The following is a 16,343-nucleotide window of genomic DNA, read 5'->3' as shown; positions in this document are numbered from 1 at the left end:
CGCGTCACGGGCGGGAGCGGGAACAGGAAGCGGAAACACGAAGCGGAAACAGGAAGCGGGAACAGGAAGCGGAAGCGGCACCGGGGCCGCCCGGTACCGGGGGCAGCGTGTGCGCGCCGCGCCCTTGGGGACGCGCCGAGAGCGGGGGCACCGCGGGGCGGGGATAACGGGCAGGGCGCGGGGAGAGGGGGAAGAGGGAAGCGGCCCCGGGCAGGGTGACATGCCGGGTCCCGAGCGGGCCTGGCAGCGGGTGACCGACGCCCGCCTCCCGCAGGCCGCCTCCCGCCGCCATGCCGAGCCCCCGGAGCGGCCGCGAGCGGCGCGGCGGCAGCGGCAGCGGCCGCCCGGAGTTCCTGTCGCTGAGCCAGCGCGGGCCCGCCGCCCCCGACAGCCCCTCCCGCCGCAGGGAGCCCGCCGGCGCCGCGGCCGCCCCGCTGCCCGAGGAGGACTGCATGAAGCTGAACCCGTCCTTCGTGGGCATCGCCCTCAGCTCCCTGCTCGCCGTCGACCTCTGGGCCTCCAAGCGCCTGGGGGTGTGCGCTGGAGAGGGCTCGGCCTGGGGCAGCGCCCGCCCCCTCATGAAGGTCATCGAGGTGTCGGGCCACGGCATCCCCTGGCTGCTCGGCACCTTCTACGGGCTCTGCCAGAGTGACAGCTCGGCGGCCAGGGAGGTGTTGCTCAACCTGCTCTTCGGTGAGGCGGGGGCTCGCCGCGGGGCCGCGCAGGCAGGGGCTGCGGAGGGGGCACCGAGGGATGGGGCACAGCCGGCACAGCTGGCACAGCCGGAGCCCCGAGAGCGCCGGCTCGTTCTGAGCGAGCTGTGCGGGCTCGCGGGGGAGGCCTGGTGGCACAGGAGTGACCCTGCAGCTTAAGGGCGTGGTGGCACCGGCACGAGTCACCTGTCACAGCTGCCACCACGCACTGGCAGTCTCCCAAGTCACCTGTCACAGCTGCCACCACGCACTGGCAGTCTCCCGACAGCTAAAGCAGGCTACAAAACGCCCTCGGGGCTGAAGCCTCTCGGCTCCCCACAGCGCATTCCGGGCGCAGCTGCTGCCTGTTGAGACGCCAGCCCTTTCCCTGAAAAGCTGCTGTGGCACCACAGACGTCCACCCTCGGCTCCCTGCAGGCAGGGCCTTTGTGGATTGTTCTGTGCCAGCCAGTGAGGAAACCTGGTTTAAAGCACGAATTTTAGCCCTGCGTAGTGCAGTATTTCACACACGCACAGAGCAGCCTAGGTGTATTTAAGGGGATTCATTTGTGCTCGTTTAGAAACTGTAACAGCTCCAGGGCACCAGACCTTCTCAGGTTCCCTGTTGTTACTCTTGCGTTAAGTTGCAAATAATTAGGATCTCACAGTTCACTTCTGAATTGACATTTTCTTGGTGGGAAACACAGGTTTGTGCATCTTTCTCATCTAGCAGCACATGGTTAAATTGGAGCCCCACAGCAGAACTCCAGCCTAACCTTTGCTCCAAGGAGATCTGTCCCAGCACCAGGGCTTTGTCCAGCTCTCAGTGCTCTGGGCGAGAGCCACCCACCTCCCTGGGGATCTGCTGCAGCACCCATGCGGGGAAGGAGGATTCCCTCGTGTCCAACTTGAATCTCCCAGATCCTGTGTAGAAAGAGAGAAAGCGATTGATCTGGTTCTACATGTGGAAAAGAAAAAGAAAATTTGGTCTTAAACGATTAACCAAAGGAAATGAACTGAAATGACCAAAAGATTAGTGTCCAGAAATGTGTCTTAGGGCAAACAGGAGTTGGTCTCTTACACAACAAGAAGTAGCCCTGGCTGTGAGTGCTGTGCTAAGCTGAGGTGACAGGGATGGAGGAAGCACCCTCTGCCCTACATGACAAGCTGCTCTTGCCAAACACTGGCTGAACATTTATCACAGGTACTTTGCCTCTTCTATGACAACAGCCTTTAGCTCTCATGGGGCAAGCCACCATAAATTAGCCTTGATTCATCTCTTGAGAACCAAAGCAGGGTTAACTTTTCCCCCAGCAACAGGGAGAAGGCAGACCCCAGGAGCCCTGGCAGCACACCAGCTCTGAGCATTTCCCACTGATCTGTGCCAGAGTGGAGCGGGTTGATCATTCACCCAGTCGGTTTGACCTGCTGTCACCAGGGCAGACAGCAGTGCAGAGTCAGCACTGCCAGGAAGGGAGCTGAGGAGACTTAGTGCCTCTGCTGCTGCCTTCAGACTGAGGAGCAGACTGGGCCTTGAGTCATGGCAAGATCAGGCTCTGCTCAGAGAGAAAAGCCCTGGGGTGCAGGCTGGGCAGAGCCCTCTCGGCTGTGGCAGGCCAAGGGGCTGGTGGTGCAGAGGAGAAGAGACTGAGGATGTGCTCGTTCTGCTGCAGAAGGCCAAGAGCAGCTGTGTGCTGTGCTCTCCCTGCCCGGGTCTTGCAGCTGTGGGGAAAATCACCCCCTTCAGGCAGCTCTGACAGCGATGGCCCTTAGCTGATGGTTCTGCTTTCAGTAACCTCCTGTTCCTGTCTCTCCCAGCGTTGCTGCTGGACCTGGTGATGGTGGCGCTGGTGAAGGGGCTCGTCAAGCGGCCGCGGCCCACGCACAACAAGATGGACATGTTCGTCACCATCTCGGTGGACAAGTACTCCTTCCCCTCGGGCCACGCCACCAGGGCCGCTCTCGTCTGCCGCTTCGTCCTGCGCCACCTGGTCCTGGCCGTCCCGCTGCGGGTGCTCGTGGTGCTCTGGGCTCTCGTCGTCAGCATCTCCCGGGTCATGCTGGGCAGGCACAACATGACGGACGTGCTCTTCGGGCTGCTGCTGGGCTACGCGCTCTACGGCGTGGTGGAGCACTGCTGGCTGTCCCCGGCCACCGCACCCGCCCTCTTCGCGCTCTGGAGCCGCTGACCGACCGCCGGCCTCGGCGCGAAGCAGGGGCCGCGTGCTGGTGTTCTGAGCGCGCACAGGGAGGGGATTCCGGTACTGAACTGGCATCCTAAACCCCATCGGTCCGGCCAAGACTTCCACACGAGCGGTGCTGCAGGCTCCAGGGCCTGCACTCAGATGCCTGGTGCTGCCCTGCCCTCCTGTCAGCTGTCAGGCGGGGTCCGCGCTGGCTGTTCTCTGGTGACCAAAACCAGTCTCTGCAGAGCCTAGGGAGGGCTCAGCACACCCATCCGGCAGCTCACTGCTAATACTGTGAATCTGCATGCTCTCGCTGGGCACCTGCAATAGCCCATGGTGTATGTGGTGGCTGTGACTCTGCAGAGGTTTCTCTACAATCACCCCTGTGTCTGTATCCTATAAATACACTGATCATGCTGCTGTCGTAAGCATACCCTGTACAGCCTGCTCTACAACATCTGCCTGGAGGGGACCCACGGGGTCTCTCCTCAGGGTTAGACAGAGCTTTGCCTCCCTAGGCAATCTCTTCTCTTGCTCTCAATTTAAGTGCTGCACTAAAGGCTAGGTGTCGAGCACATGGCTCCCAGAGTCATTGGGAAAGGATGGTGGCACTGAAGGGTTCATCGTTCAGTGAGCAACTCCCAGCAGCAGCCTGCTCCTGAAGGTCTTGTCCAGAGCTCCCCCATTCCTTTTTCCCTCCACAGGGTTTTCAGTTTCTCAAGGGGTAAAACGCGTTCACAGCAATTCCCGATCGATAGCGTATTCCAGGCTGCAGAGAGAGTCCTGCAGGGCCAGCCCCTTCCCACAGCCCAGAAATACACCCAGCCCCGGGTCTGAGCCTTGCTCGCACCTCCTGCAGCAAGAGGCCCTGGCTCTGCCAACCAGCCTCCCTGTGCTCTAGGCAGGCTGGCTTTCTTCCCCTGGCACCACTGGCAGCCTGTTTTTCACAGGGGGCTGCTGGTCCTCGGCAGGAGAGGACCACAAGGAGCCTCTGTAATGAGCTGGGGCCGAGACTGAGCCAGAAAAATCTTAGAACACGCTTCATCAGGGACCACAGCCAGGCAGGGAGTGAGGGCTATAGACTAAGCTCAAATAATCAACAGTGCTCCCGGCATGTGGGTAGAGGGATTGGGCCCAGGTGAGGCTCTTTGTGGTCATTGAGGTCCATTAGTGCACTCGGGCCCTGGAAAGCACCAATTAAGTCCATATTAAAACCAGGCAATGTTTTAAGTGTGCTGTTCTCCTGGGTGGAGTGTGCAGGAGAAGCCTGATGGCTGCTGGTACGAGCACCCTGTCACTGTCACTTGTACAGGGGCTGAAATGAAAGTGCTTGACGAGGTTCCCCTGAAGCTGAGCCCTGACCCACTGACAGGGTGAGCCAGCGAAGCTTCCAGGTCTGGCTCGGTGCTGCAGTGACCAGAAAATAATCCCCTGGGTTGCACTGCATGCCTGGCAGCCAGCTGGGCCAGTCTGGCATTTGCACAGCAGCACCAGGACGCTCCGGCCAGCCCTCCTGCCCCAAGGCAGAGAGCAGCCCTGTGGTGGCTGTGGGAGCACAGGCAGGTGGCACACTCTGGGTGGGCAGGGCTCGTTGTGCTGTGCTGAAACATCTTTGCTTTACCTTTTCCAAAACACAGTGTGTGTTTTTTGTCTGCACTTAGAGTCTGTTCTTAGAGCTGTTGGGGTCTTCCTCTCTACATCGTGGAGGGTACAGCAGCAATCTGTGCATCTGTGGCTCCCACACATGTGCGTGTGCCAAAAAGTTGCTCTTGACTCACTTGCGTAACACGCCATGAGGTCCTGGTAGCACCCACCATCACCACTGCACAGCCCTGCTGGGTCACAGGCTGCCTGGCCACCCTCTCACCTCTTCTATGCTTCTCTGCAGCTCCACCAGAGAGACCTTTGCTCTCCTGTGTTTGTCACCTCCAAGCATGGGTGCAGCCCACTGACCGGACAGAGGAGCTTTCTGCTCCACTCGTCCCATGGCCTTTCTGCCCGCTCTGGATCTGGAAGCTCAGAGCAGACGCTGCGCAGCAGACGCTGCACAGCAGACACTGCTGTGCACATTCTGGGTGCTTGCCAGGTGTGGGGAACTGTGAACTTCCACAGACATCAACCAACAAAATACCAACCTAAACCAAAATGTCGTGGCACGAGCCTGGCGCCCGACAGCACAGTTTGTCTGTACTGAGTCCAGCTACAGGGGGGTAAAGTTCAGGGCTATGCAGCCTCCTGCAGGGAGAAGGGCAAATTCAGAGGCAACCTGCACAGTGGTTTCATAGCAACAGCAGAGCGGTGGAGAGCTCAGAGAGGTCCCCTGTACCCATTGCACTTGGGCAGTCTGTGCAGAGCTTGCAAGAGCCAGAAGCCAGCTGACAGCAGAGCAGGAAGAGTAGCACTGCCAGTGCTGCCACCTCTCCATTCCTGTGCCGATCCCGTGCTTGGTAAGATACTTTTGATGCTTTTTGACAGGCAGACACAGAGTGTGGGTCGGCAGCTCAGCATCTCTGCCCTGCACAGAGATCAGCCCTTGCCGACAGCAAAGGACAGAAAGAGCTCTGTTAAACTTACTGCAAACATGTTACGAGTTTTGGAAGGCTAAAACCATTTCAGCTGCGGAGCTTGGCCCCTATGCCTTGCTCAGCTCTGCACCAAAGTTCTCTGTATGTGGAAGAGCAAATTTCCCCTGCAGCCTCAGGGACTGTCTGGCTGCGAGTGTGCCAGGAGCCAGCAGCAAGTTTGGATCCACCTGGTCTGTGCCTCCTGCTGTGAGGGACAACCTTTTCCTTGCTGATCCCACCACCCTCACCTCAGGGACACCTCAACAGTATGGTGCTCCTCTCGCCGAGGTTCCACTGGCCCCAAGGACTCTGCTAGCCCGGGGTGAGCCGTGGCTATAGGGACACTGTGCCGACATGCCCAGCCCAGGGGCACAGGGGATGTGGGCGCTACAGTGCCGGCTGCCACTGGAGCAGCCAGAGCCGTGTGTCACCCCGGGTACCAGAATAAGCGGGCGTGGGCCGATCCCGATAATCCTAGGGTCAAAGCGCAGGGCAGCGTTTCTTTACCAGGCACGCAGCCACAGGGCTCGGCTGCGTGTCCATGTCCCCGCGCAGCGCCTCGGATGGCTCCTGCGGCGCCACCGCTGCCGGAACAGCCGTGCAGGCGGCCGGAGCCAGCCGGCTCCCGGCTTCCTTTCCCCGCGCCCGTGGGAGGAGTGACGGAGGGGGGGGGCCCGCTCCCGGACGCGGCGTCACGGCTCGGGGCACCCCGGCAGAGACCCTCGCACGGCCCCGAGTCCGTCGCCAGCGTTCCCTGGGCTGCTTATCCCACGGCCGCAGGTCGGTGAAGGGTGTCCCCCGAGCTGCCGGCACGCAGCGGGCAACCGGGACAGCACAACAGGAATCCCCGGGGAAGGGAGAGGGCAAAGGGCAGGCAGAGGGGCTGTCACCCACCCGGGAGGGAGCCGTCGGTCCCCACAGCAGGGCACAGCACTTCAGGGCACCTCCGTCGCCGGGACTTGGCATCGGCGGGGAGATTTTGAGGCTCCCTGTCACTCGGTAGGATTTCTCCTCAAGGCATCTAGAGGCAACACCAGAGAAGTGCAAAACCCAGCACCGGCCAGGCCCACACCTGGCGGGGGACAGCAGTAGCTTTGCAACCCCGGACAAACTTTTGAGGGGCTGCCTCTCTTGCCTGGGACCTGCACGGTTGCACCCCTGGCAGCTCAGCCCCGCTGTCCGGCGCTGTCCCCAGGCAGAGACCCGGTGGTGGAGCGCAGCATGGTGAAGAAGGTGGCCATCATCGGCGGGGGCAGCAGCGGGCTGTGCGCCATCAAAGCCTGCCTCCAGGAGGGGCTGGAGCCCGTCTGCTTCGAGAGGACTGGCGACATCGGAGGCCTCTGGAGGTTTGAGGTAAACTCCTGCTGGCCACGTGTTCTGCTTGGGGTCAGCACGGTGGCCCTCAGGGGTCAGTGGTGGCTGCTGGGGTGGCAGCCGGCCATAGTAGGATCCTCTGGGTGAGACTGAGGGCAGGGGCTCCGTGAAAAGAAGCACCTCATCAGCCCCAGCCACCCTTCCCCATCGTTCCGCGGCCAGCGCTGAGCTGTGCCCCGCTCCCACAGGAGCACCCCGAGGACGGCCGTGCCAGCATCTACCGCTCCGTCATCATCAACACCTCCAAGGAGATGATGTGCTTCAGCGACTTCCCCATCCCCGAGGACTTCCCCAACTACATGCACAACTCCAAGATCATGGAGTACTTCCGCATGTACGCCCAGCACTTCGACCTGCTCCGCCACATCCGCTTCAGGGTGAGGGCTGGGGGCCGAGGGGGAGGTGGCAGCGGGAACGGGGGCACGGGGTGCCTGACACCGCTCCCCCTGCGCCCAGACCAGCGTGTGCCGCGTCTCCAAGCGCCCCGACTTCGCCAGCAGCGGGCAGTGGGAGGTGGTGACGGAGAGCAAGGGGAAGCAGGAGGCGGCCATCTTCGACGCCGTGCTGGTGTGCAGTGGGCACCACACCGACGCTCATCTCCCGCTCGCTTCCTTCCCAGGTACTGCCCTGTACCCTGGTGTGAGGAGACACCAGAGACACTAGAAATGTAGTCTATGCCAGTCCCTATTCTCCCTGCTGCTTTCCCTCCTGGCCCCAACATTTCCCTGCCTTGCTTTGACTCCAGGAGTGCTCCTGTGCTCCCCAGGAGTGGTTTGGTGGGGCAAGAGAGCATCTCCAGTCTTTAGGGGGTGATCCTCCAACCTGGCAGCAGGAAGCCAAGCATCCCTTCTCCTTCTGCTCACAGGAATTGAGAAGTTCAAGGGCCGCTACCTCCACAGCCGAGACTACAAGGATGCTCAGGCTTTCACAGACAAAAGGGTTGTTGTCATCGGGATTGGCAATTCGGGGTCAGACCTGGCTGTCGAGATCAGCCAAACAGCCCAGCAGGTAAGCAGGAGTAGGGTCCCGGCGGGCAGGATTGCCCCTGTGGGACCCCGTCAGCTCTGCAGGGACACCAGGACCAAGGCACTTGCACAGCTGGTGCTCCGTGCCAGCACTTGTTGTGTTTGGCAATGCTGGCTCCTGCCAATCCCAGCTGCCAGGCCATTGAGACTTGGTCCCGCTCCCCTGCAAGATGCCAGTCACCAGCTCCCTCTGCCCTCTGGGTCTTTACCCAGTGCTTGGGCAGCAAAAAGGAGAGTGATCCCAGGGCAAGGGCACGTCCCCCGCAAGGGCAGCCCTCCCAGGACCACCATTGCCTTCAGCCAGTGATCCTTCTTCCTTGTCTAGGTCTTCCTCAGCACCCGCCGGGGCGCGTGGATCTTCAACCGCGTTGGAGATCGGGGCTACCCCATCGACACCATCTTAACCACCCGCCTGAAGGCATTCCTGCAGGGGCTGCTCAGCTCATCCGTGGCCTGCGACTACATGGAGAAGAAGCTGAATGCCAGGTTCGATCACTCACGTTACGGCCTGAAGCCAAAGCACAGGTATCACCAAACACTCCCCCTGCCCAGAAGGGATCATCTGCTTGCTTCTGTGTCCTGCCCAGCTTGGCCATTTGTTTTGGTTTGGAAAGACAGGTGTCTGCTAAGGAAGGCAGGAGGAGCCTCTCCTGAAATGAAATGAAATAAAAAAAAAAAAAAAAAAAAAAAAAGCAGACCCCCCCCCTCCAAATTGTTATAAATTTGAAATTAAGGGGGGCTCTCAGGTGGAAATATGGGAGCAGGAATAACAGTTCTTTATTAGGGAAGAAAATAAAAAGATAAAATAAACAATGCAGTAAACCAAAACAACACTGACAGAGTCAGAATACAACCTGACACCCTGTTGTACAGGATGTTGGCAGCAGTGCAATTGCAATTATGGCTGCAGTCCTCCTGGGGTATCAGGTGTGGTTCTGTTGGAGCAGTGATCCTGTAGAAAAGGGTGTAGTCTTCCTGCAGCGGAAGAGGCAGCTGTTCCTCTGGGAAATCCAGTGCAGGAAAAGCGATGCTGGTGTTCCAGAAACTCAAGATTGTATCCAGGTAGGAATGCTTGGCTCCTCCCTCTGGGCAGAGCATCTCACAATGGGATGTTACAGTTCTTATCAGTCATGCAGTGACATTCAATGGACCACTGTCAGCAGATGTCTCCCCTGAGAGAGGACTGGTTGTGGAAGAAATAAGGAAAACTGCCCACTTAACAGAAAACAACTGTCATACAGATGGCAAATGGAATACATCTTGCCTTTCAATCTGGGACACCATTCCTTTCTCCCTGTGCTTGGACTGGGTTATTATTTTATTGTGCCCAGGCAATGCTTGAGGGAGCCACCACTGCCCTTTCCAAGGTCTCCTGGAGACAGCAGTGTAGGGGCAGCTGCCCCAGAGCAGGGAGCAGCAGCTGGAGCAGGACACGGAGCAGAGGCACTCCCTTCACAGTGCCCTAATGGCTTTTTGCAACTTCCAGGGTCTTTCACCAGCACCCAACCATCAACGATGACCTGCCCAACCGCATCATTTCGGGCAGGGTGCAGGTGAAGCCAAACATCCAGGAGTTCACAGAGACATCTGCCATCTTTGAGGATGGCACCAGGGAAGACATCGATGCCGTAGTTTTTGCCACAGGATACAGCTTCTCCTTCCCGTTCCTCGAGGGCTGCGTGAAGGTGGTGGAGAACCAGATTCCTCTGTACAAATACATGTTCCCCCCTGACCTGGAGAAGCCGACGCTGGCTTTCATCGGGCTCATCCAGCCCCTAGGAGCCATCATGCCCATCTCAGAGCTCCAGTGTCGCTGGGCCACCCGTGTCTTCAAAGGTAAGTCAGGCAAACCTGCCCTGTGGATGCAGTCCTGCAGTGAGGGCAGATGGTGCCCAAGCCACGTTGAGAAGGCAGCAGCTGGTTGTGCCATCTTGGCCATGGTGATGGCGTGGCTGCCTTGTGGCTGTCATGGTGAGATGGCCTCTTTGAGAGGCACAGGCACATCCCTACCCTGAGCTCTACAGGCTGCTCCTTCCCATCCCGCGGCACTTGGACATTCCTCAGGTGCGAAACCGCACACCACGGTGGTGCTGGCAGAGGCACAGCACGCAGGCAAGGCCAGCACTACAGTGGCCACTGTGTCTCATCCTCCCCAGGGCTGAACGAGCTGCCCCTGCAGCACGACATGGAGGCTGACATTGAGCAGAAGAAAGAAGTGATGGCAAAGCGGTAAGATCCCTGCAGGAGCACTCCAGGGGCTCCCTTTGGCACAGCTGCTCGTGGGCATCCATCCTGTCCTATGGATGCATCCTGGCACCTTTGTGTGTGCCAACAGAGGGTAGGGATGTGGTTGGCCACACTATCCACAGTCCTTCCCGGTGTGCAGGGCATCTGCCAGCTCTGCTTCCAGCACCTACCTGCCCTCCCTCCCTGCCCACAGGTACGTGAAGAGCCAGCGGCACACCATCCAGGTGGATTACATCCCTTACATGGACGAGCTCGCCTGCCAGCTGGGGGCCAAGCCCAACCTGCTCTCCCTGTTCCTCACGGACCCCAGGCTGGCCCTGGAGGTGGCCTTCGGTCCCTGCACGCCGTACCAGTACCGGCTGCGGGGCCCGGGCGCGTGGGCAGGAGCCAGGGCCGCCATCCTCAGCCAGCGGCAGCGCATCCTCAAACCCCTGCAGACACGACACGTGGAAGAGAGCACCTCAGCCCCTGCCATGCCCCTCATCTTCAAGCTGATCGGGGCCGTGGCCATCCTGGCAGCTGTTTTTGCTTACTTGTAGGTGCCCTGCAAGCACAGGAAGGGTGGCTTTTGTCCTGGGGTGACTCCCTAAACCAGGACAGCTTTGCAATGTGCTGTGGGACTGGCTGGCCACCCCTGGCCCCTTGGCAGCCTGTGCACCCCAGTGGTGGCAGAAACCTTCCTCCTGCCTGGCATGGACCAGCTGTGCCCACACCATGAACTAGGGATGCACAGAACCTCCCCAGCTGCCAAAGTAATGCTTGGGCTCCTGCTCTGCACCTCCCCTTGGGGAATGCTGTCATGGACAGAGGAGGAGACCTGCTCACTGCAGGCTAAATTCCAGTCCCTCTCAACCAGCGCTCCGGGCTTTTCTGTCCCCTGTAACCCAGCCATGCCAATTTTGCCACATGTGCACCAGAGCTAAGCAGCAAAGGCACACCACACTTTCTAAGTGGATAAATGCATTAAACAGCCAAGTGTCTGTCCTGTTACTGACACCATCATGACCCTCTGCGTGCTGTGGGAATGCTCACGGGTTTGAGTTCGGCCTTGTAGCACTGGCCAACATACACATACGCTCCACGGCGAGACAGCCTCTCCCAAGGTGTGTCCCACCACAGTGGGTCCTGGTGGTCACCGTGGCATGGCTCAGTGCCACCCTGGTCACCTGCACACAGCTCCTCCAGAAGGTGGCTGGGTGGGCTGGGGACCCAGAGTGGGTAAAAGATGGGGGTCCTGTCCATCAGATGCCTGGGCTGGTCTTGCCAGTCCCCTCCCCATCCCCTAGGTTTGTTTTCCATGCCACCACTTGCCGAAATCTGAAGCACAGCCACATCTCTGCCCTGCCCAGGAAGTCCTGGGGCAATGTCGGCATCATCAAGCGCTTACAGAACTTAATGTGCCTCTTGCAAAGGGCAGGGCAGGCCAGGAGGTGTGGCAGGGAGGTGAGAGAAACCTGTAGATCATGTCTGGAAGAAATACATCTTGTGACACCTTGGCCACCCACAGGAAGTACAGGGACAGTCACCCTCAAAACAAGCAGCACTTGAGGGACACGCCTGGCTCTGCAACTCCTGGCCACAGCTTCTCCAGCATCCCTGCCACCAGCACACCGTGGGACATGGCTGCTCGCAGAGTAGCCATCATCGGCGCTGGTGCCTCCGGCCTGTGCGCCCTGAAATGCTGCCTGGATGAGGGATTGGAGCCCACCTGCTTTGAGAGGAGCAAGGACATCGGGGGGCTCTGGCGCTTCGAGGTAAGCCCCGTGCAGCCAGCCTGTTCCTTGGCAGCAGCACGGATGGGCTTGGGATCGGTCCTTGGCAGATAACGACGCACCACTCCCCTGCTTCGCGGGCGTGCAGCGGGCAGGTTTCCAAGGAAAATCAAGGAAAGTAAAACTGATTTGGCAGTGTGGTGTCAGCTGGTGTGCCAGGCACATAGGACCCAGCCCCTGCTCACCAGCAGCAGGATGAAGCCTCCCCAAGGACTTCACTCCATGGCTTGCTCCCCCAGCGCAGATTTCCCCTTTCCCATTCCTCCCTTCCCAGTCTCATCCACACCTTCCTCTTCCGTTTCGCTCTTGGTCACTCCTAGCCCTTGCCTACCTATCTTGTCTTATCTGACCCCACTGTTTGTCCCTGTCCTGCCCAGCCCATTCCTGGAATCACGGTTGCTCCTCTTTCCGTGCCACTCACCCACACAGAGACGCCGTGTCCTGCCTTCTCTGTGCCTTGGCTCTCCCTGCCTTGGAGCAATCCTGGAGCTCATCTCTGCCCCACCTAACGAGGCTACTGACTTTAATCCCATGGACCCAGCAACAAAATGACCAGTGTTCCCACCATGCCCTGATATGCGTGTGGGAGAGCTCTGGGGGGGACACAGGTGGCATCATGCCAGCGTGGGGTCTGGGGTGGATCTGTCACAGTCCACTAGTTCTACCTGTGATGGGTCAGGGACAGGGCTGGTGGAGCAGAACCAGAGCAGCAGCATTCAGTTGTCGAGGCACAGACCTGGTAAGCAGGAGCAACCACTCAGCAGGAAGTACTGGAGTTGGCTCCACAACTGGTGAGACCTGTGCAGCCAGGGCAATGGCACCACAGGAGCTTTGCAAATGCGCTACCTCATAGGGGCAAGGAGTGGAAGTGGGGAAACTGAGGCACAAGACCACCATGAGCCGCTGTCACCACTGCCTGGCTCCCGCCAAGTCCAGAGACACATCCCTGTTTTTTGGGGTGGGGGGTCTCAACCACAGGGGAGTTGCAGGGTGCAGGGATCGGTGCTACAACAACCCGTGGCTTAATCCTGCACCCACGGGGGAGGTGCCAGGCAGGGCAGGCAGGTGGCCCATCGTTCCGCGGCCAGCGCTGAGCTGCGCCCCGCTCCCACAGGAGCACCCCGAGGACGGCCGTGCCAGCATCTACCGCTCTGTCATCATCAACACCTCCAAGGAGATGATGTGCTTCAGCGACTTCCCCATCCCCGAGGACTTCCCCAACTACATGCACAACTCCAAGATCATGGAGTACTTCCGCATGTACGCCCAGCACTTCGACCTGCTCCGCCACATCCGCTTCAGGGTGAGGGCTGGGGGCCGAGGGGGAGGTGGCAGCGGGAACGGGGGCACGGGGTGCCTGACACCGCTCCCCCTGCGCCCAGACCAGCGTGTGCCGCGTCTCCAAGCGCCCCGACTTCGCCAGCAGCGGGCAGTGGGAGGTGGTGACGGAGAGCGAGGGGAAGCAGGAGGCGGCCGTCTTCGACGCCGTGCTGGTGTGCAGTGGGCACCACACCGACGCTCATCTCCCGCTCGCTTCCTTCCCAGGTACTGCCTGTGGGCTGCTCGCCTGCTCCCTGACATCTCTAAATGCCTCTGCAGTTTTATCGCTCCAGGTGGGATTGCATGAGTGTCCAAAGCATTCTGCTGGCAGATATCACCGCTGCCAGCGTGCCTCTCCCACCTGACACAGGCTCCCTCTCCACACTGCTGGCCAAGCACCTGCTGGGCCCTCCGGCTCCTCACCAAGGCTGGAGGGCTGAGCACTGGTGGTGGTCTTGCCTCTGGGTGCCAGAGGAAAATGCCTGGAGAGCTTTCAGCTGTGGAGACCCTCTTTGGCTAGGGAACAGGCTGGAGCACACTGTCACCAGGGTCTGGCAAGATGGCACAAACCCTGGTTGTTCCTCTACTGGCAACGCATGACACCAGATAGGACCTGCAGCAGAATTTTGGCATGGAAGCATGGAATCCTCCAGTTCAAGCTGTGTTCCAAGACAGGCTAGTCCCAAAGCCAGAGCAGGACGCTCAGGGCTACAGAGAATCTTCCATTTTGGTGATGCCACCACCTTTCTGGGCAACTACCCCAGGGCTGCATAACTCCACTTGGTCACACTGGTGCTAACTTGTTCCCAAAACACACCACTAGTCTGAAGAAGGGGCAGCCACCCTCCTGCTCCACAACCCAGCCCAGCATGGCTTCCCTCTCTCTTCCAGGGCTGGAAAAGTTTGAGGGCTGGTACCTGCACAGCCGGGAGTACAAGAACCCTCAGCCCTTTTTGGGAAAACGGGTGGTCGTGGTTGGCATTGGGAATTCAGGCATCGATATCGCAGTGGAGCTGAGCCATGCAGCCAAGCAGGTGTGCTGGGAGAGCTCACAGGGACAGGACCCCAGAGGGCACCGATCATCACCCACCATCCCCTGTGGGCTCCCCAACCTCCAGCACCTGGCACAAGCACCCTGTCCCCTCTCTGTGGGCGTGGCTATTGTGGTCCCAGCAGCTGCGCTTGCTTCCCTGTCCCTGGAGCACAGCAGGGGCCCAGCCCAGTCTGAGCATGCTGCCATGCCACCACCTCCCTTCGCCTTCCTTCCAGGTTTTCCTCAGCACCAGGCACGGGTCCTGGGTGATGCACCGCGTGGCAGACAGTGGGTACCCCTTTGATTTCAGCTACCTCAGTCGCTTCACGCAGCTCCTCCAGAACCTGCTGCCGCCAAGTATCATCAGTTTCTTCCTGGAGCGGAAGCTGAATGCCCGCTTTGACCACACGCTCTACGGCCTAAAGCCCAAGCACAGGTGAGCACCCCAGCAGCACCCGAGGTACCTGCTCCAGCAACGCCCATCCCCCTGCCAGGGCCTGAACGATCTGTGCCTTCCAGGGTCTTTCACCAGCACCCAACCATCAACGATGACCTGCCCAACCGCATCATTTCGGGCAGGGTGCAGGTGAAGCCAAACATCCAAGAGTTCACAGAGACATCTGCCATCTTTGAGGATGGCACCAGGGAAGGCGTCGATGCCGTAGTTTTTGCCACAGGATACAGCTTCTCCTTCCCGTTCCTCGAGGGCTGCGTGAAGGTGGTGGAGAACCAGATTTCCCTCTACAAATTCGTGTTCCCCCCTGACCTGGAGAAGCCGACGCTGGCTTTCATCGGCCTCGTCCAGCCCCTAGGAGCCATCATGCCCATCTCAGAGCTCCAGTGTCGCTGGGCCACCCGTGTCTTCAAAGGTAAGTCAGGGCAGTTTGGGGGATGCAGCTGGGCTCCCACAGCCACACCAAGACTGAGTTACTGCTGGTGGCATCCCCTCACATGCTGCCTCTCCACACTCACCTTTTTATCCTCCTTTTACTTCTTCATGAGGACAAAACCCTGCTTTGCGGTTTTTTATGACTCTCGCACTCTTCTTCTCTCGTGGGGGCCACTAACTGGTCCTGTTGCATGCAAGCACATTCTCCCTTTCCTTTCCCGCTGTTACTTTCTTTGCCCATGTCTCCCTCCCACTTTGCTCCTGACGTGGTGGCACATCCCAAAAGCCCCACGTGCAAACAGAGGCCAGGCTGGGCTGCAGAGCCATCCAGACTATGGCAGGAGCACAGCCCACCCTCCTTTTGCCCAGGGCTGCAGGGCCTGCCGCCGCCCACGGACATGCTGGCCGAAATCACACAAACCAAGCAGAGAATGGCTGAGCGGTAAGGCCCCGGCGCAGCACGGCCCTGCCACCCTTACCCCCCGGTGCTCCCCGTGTCAAACCCTCCCTGTCCGCAGGTACGTGAAAAGCCAGCGGCACACCATCCAGGTGGATTACATCCCTTACATGGACGAGCTCGCCTGCCAGCTGGGGGCCAAGCCCAACCTGCTCTCCCTGTTCCTCACGGACCCCAGGCTGGCCCTGGAGGTGGCCTTCGGTCCCTGCACGCCGTACCAGTACCGGCTGCGGGGCCCGGGCGCGTGGGCAGGAGCCAGGGCCGCCATCCTCAGCCAGCGGCAGCGCGTGGTGCGGGCCCTGCAGCCGCGGGCCAGCCGCCCTGCCCGCCCCAGCGCCGCGCCCCACGGCCTCACGGTGCTCTTCAGCGTTGCCGTGATTGTGGCCACCCTCATCTACGTCTTGCTCTCTCCTTAGCCTAGACGAAGGAGACAGCGGGTCCTGCCGGCAGTCTTCTCCTTCTCCCCTGGGCTTGTGTCTGTTGTCTCTCGCTAGCCGCGCCGGAGCACGGAGGAGCCGTTCCTTGAAGGTGCAGCCGGGTCTGTTGCGCTTTCCCGCTGTGATACCACCAAGTCTGGTCGCGGGCTGCTCTGGGAACAGCTCCCTAAGTCCTGGCCCGGCAGCCCCACGAGCTCTATCTATGGGTTAGGTCACAGAGGTGGTGCAGAAACTGGGAACACGCCCAAACGGGGCGCCTCGGGAAATGGCAATAAAGCTCGTCCCACAGTGCCTGGCTGCGTCAGTGTGAGCTCCATCCTGGGGGTCCCGCTGGCCCACGGGCAGCCC

General features: G+C 59.9%; 3 protein-coding genes across 6 annotated transcripts; all 3 read left to right on the top strand.

Annotated features, from left to right (window-relative positions):
• The first annotated feature begins 112 nt into the window (after positions 1 to 112).
• Positions 113 to 3,317, top strand: PLPP6 (phospholipid phosphatase 6). Its single transcript, XM_053950111.1, has 2 exons — positions 113 to 693; positions 2,510 to 3,317. The coding sequence occupies exons 1-2, from the start codon at positions 291 to 293 to the stop codon at positions 2,878 to 2,880; spliced, it is 774 nt and encodes a 257-aa protein (XP_053806086.1). The 5' UTR covers positions 113 to 290; the 3' UTR covers positions 2,881 to 3,317.
• Positions 3,318 to 5,073: 1,756 nt separating this feature from the next.
• Positions 5,074 to 11,086, top strand: LOC128792033 (flavin-containing monooxygenase 5-like). Of its 3 annotated transcripts, none has more exons than XM_053950100.1 (9): positions 5,074 to 5,324; positions 6,637 to 6,794; positions 7,004 to 7,192; positions 7,272 to 7,434; positions 7,681 to 7,823; positions 8,166 to 8,365; positions 9,327 to 9,676; positions 9,997 to 10,069; positions 10,281 to 11,086. In XM_053950100.1, the coding sequence occupies exons 2-9, from the start codon at positions 6,663 to 6,665 to the stop codon at positions 10,624 to 10,626; spliced, it is 1,596 nt and encodes a 531-aa protein (XP_053806075.1). In that variant the 5' UTR covers positions 5,074 to 5,324; positions 6,637 to 6,662; the 3' UTR covers positions 10,627 to 11,086. The 3 variants fall into 3 exon arrangements, with proteins under 3 accessions (XP_053806075.1, XP_053806073.1, XP_053806074.1); XM_053950098.1 differs by lacking the exon at positions 5,074 to 5,324 and adding an exon at positions 5,834 to 6,221 and having other exon boundaries at positions 6,641 to 6,794; XM_053950099.1 differs by lacking the exon at positions 5,074 to 5,324 and adding an exon at positions 5,834 to 6,221.
• Positions 11,087 to 11,423: 337 nt separating this feature from the next.
• LOC128792035 (flavin-containing monooxygenase 5-like) lies at positions 11,424 to 16,286 on the top strand. Of its 2 annotated transcripts, XM_053950102.1 has the most exons (8): positions 11,424 to 11,841; positions 12,974 to 13,162; positions 13,242 to 13,404; positions 14,071 to 14,213; positions 14,449 to 14,648; positions 14,732 to 15,081; positions 15,471 to 15,543; positions 15,620 to 16,286. In XM_053950102.1, the coding sequence occupies exons 1-8, from the start codon at positions 11,551 to 11,553 to the stop codon at positions 15,972 to 15,974; spliced, it is 1,764 nt and encodes a 587-aa protein (XP_053806077.1). In that variant the 5' UTR covers positions 11,424 to 11,550; the 3' UTR covers positions 15,975 to 16,286. The 2 variants fall into 2 exon arrangements, with proteins under 2 accessions (XP_053806077.1, XP_053806076.1); XM_053950101.1 differs by having other exon boundaries at positions 14,732 to 15,543; positions 15,620 to 15,708.
• The last annotated feature ends 57 nt before the right edge of the window (positions 16,287 to 16,343 follow it).

Source organism: Vidua chalybeata, chromosome 9 (genome assembly GCF_026979565.1).
Source record: "Vidua chalybeata isolate OUT-0048 chromosome 9, bVidCha1 merged haplotype, whole genome shotgun sequence".
NCBI classification, from domain to species: domain Eukaryota; kingdom Metazoa; phylum Chordata; class Aves; order Passeriformes; family Viduidae; genus Vidua; species Vidua chalybeata.
This window is presented reverse-complemented; position numbering and strand designations above follow the sequence as displayed.

What these genes read in the sequence shown, in the direction of transcription:
- LOC128792035 (XM_053950101.1), top strand. Translation starts at nt 11,551, where the DNA reads ATGTCTGGAAGAAATACATCTTGTGACACCTTGGCCACCCACAGGAAG. An exon ending in TCCGCCACATCCGCTTCAGG is followed by an intron (nt 13,163 to 13,241) that starts GTGAGGGCTGGG and finishes CCCTGCGCCCAG; the next exon opens with ACCAGCGTGTGCCGCGTCTC. An exon ending in CCCGCTCGCTTCCTTCCCAG is followed by an intron (nt 13,405 to 14,070) that starts GTACTGCCTGTG and finishes TCTCTCTTCCAG; the next exon opens with GGCTGGAAAAGTTTGAGGGC.
- PLPP6 (XM_053950111.1), top strand. Translation starts at nt 291, where the DNA reads ATGCCGAGCCCCCGGAGCGGCCGCGAGCGGCGCGGCGGCAGCGGCAGC. An exon ending in GTTGCTCAACCTGCTCTTCG is followed by an intron (nt 694 to 2,509) that starts GTGAGGCGGGGG and finishes TGTCTCTCCCAG; the next exon opens with CGTTGCTGCTGGACCTGGTG.
- LOC128792033 (XM_053950098.1), top strand. Translation starts at nt 5,983, where the DNA reads ATGTCCCCGCGCAGCGCCTCGGATGGCTCCTGCGGCGCCACCGCTGCC. An exon ending in TCCGCCACATCCGCTTCAGG is followed by an intron (nt 7,193 to 7,271) that starts GTGAGGGCTGGG and finishes CCCTGCGCCCAG; the next exon opens with ACCAGCGTGTGCCGCGTCTC. An exon ending in AAAGAAGTGATGGCAAAGCG is followed by an intron (nt 10,070 to 10,280) that starts GTAAGATCCCTG and finishes CCCTGCCCACAG; the next exon opens with GTACGTGAAGAGCCAGCGGC.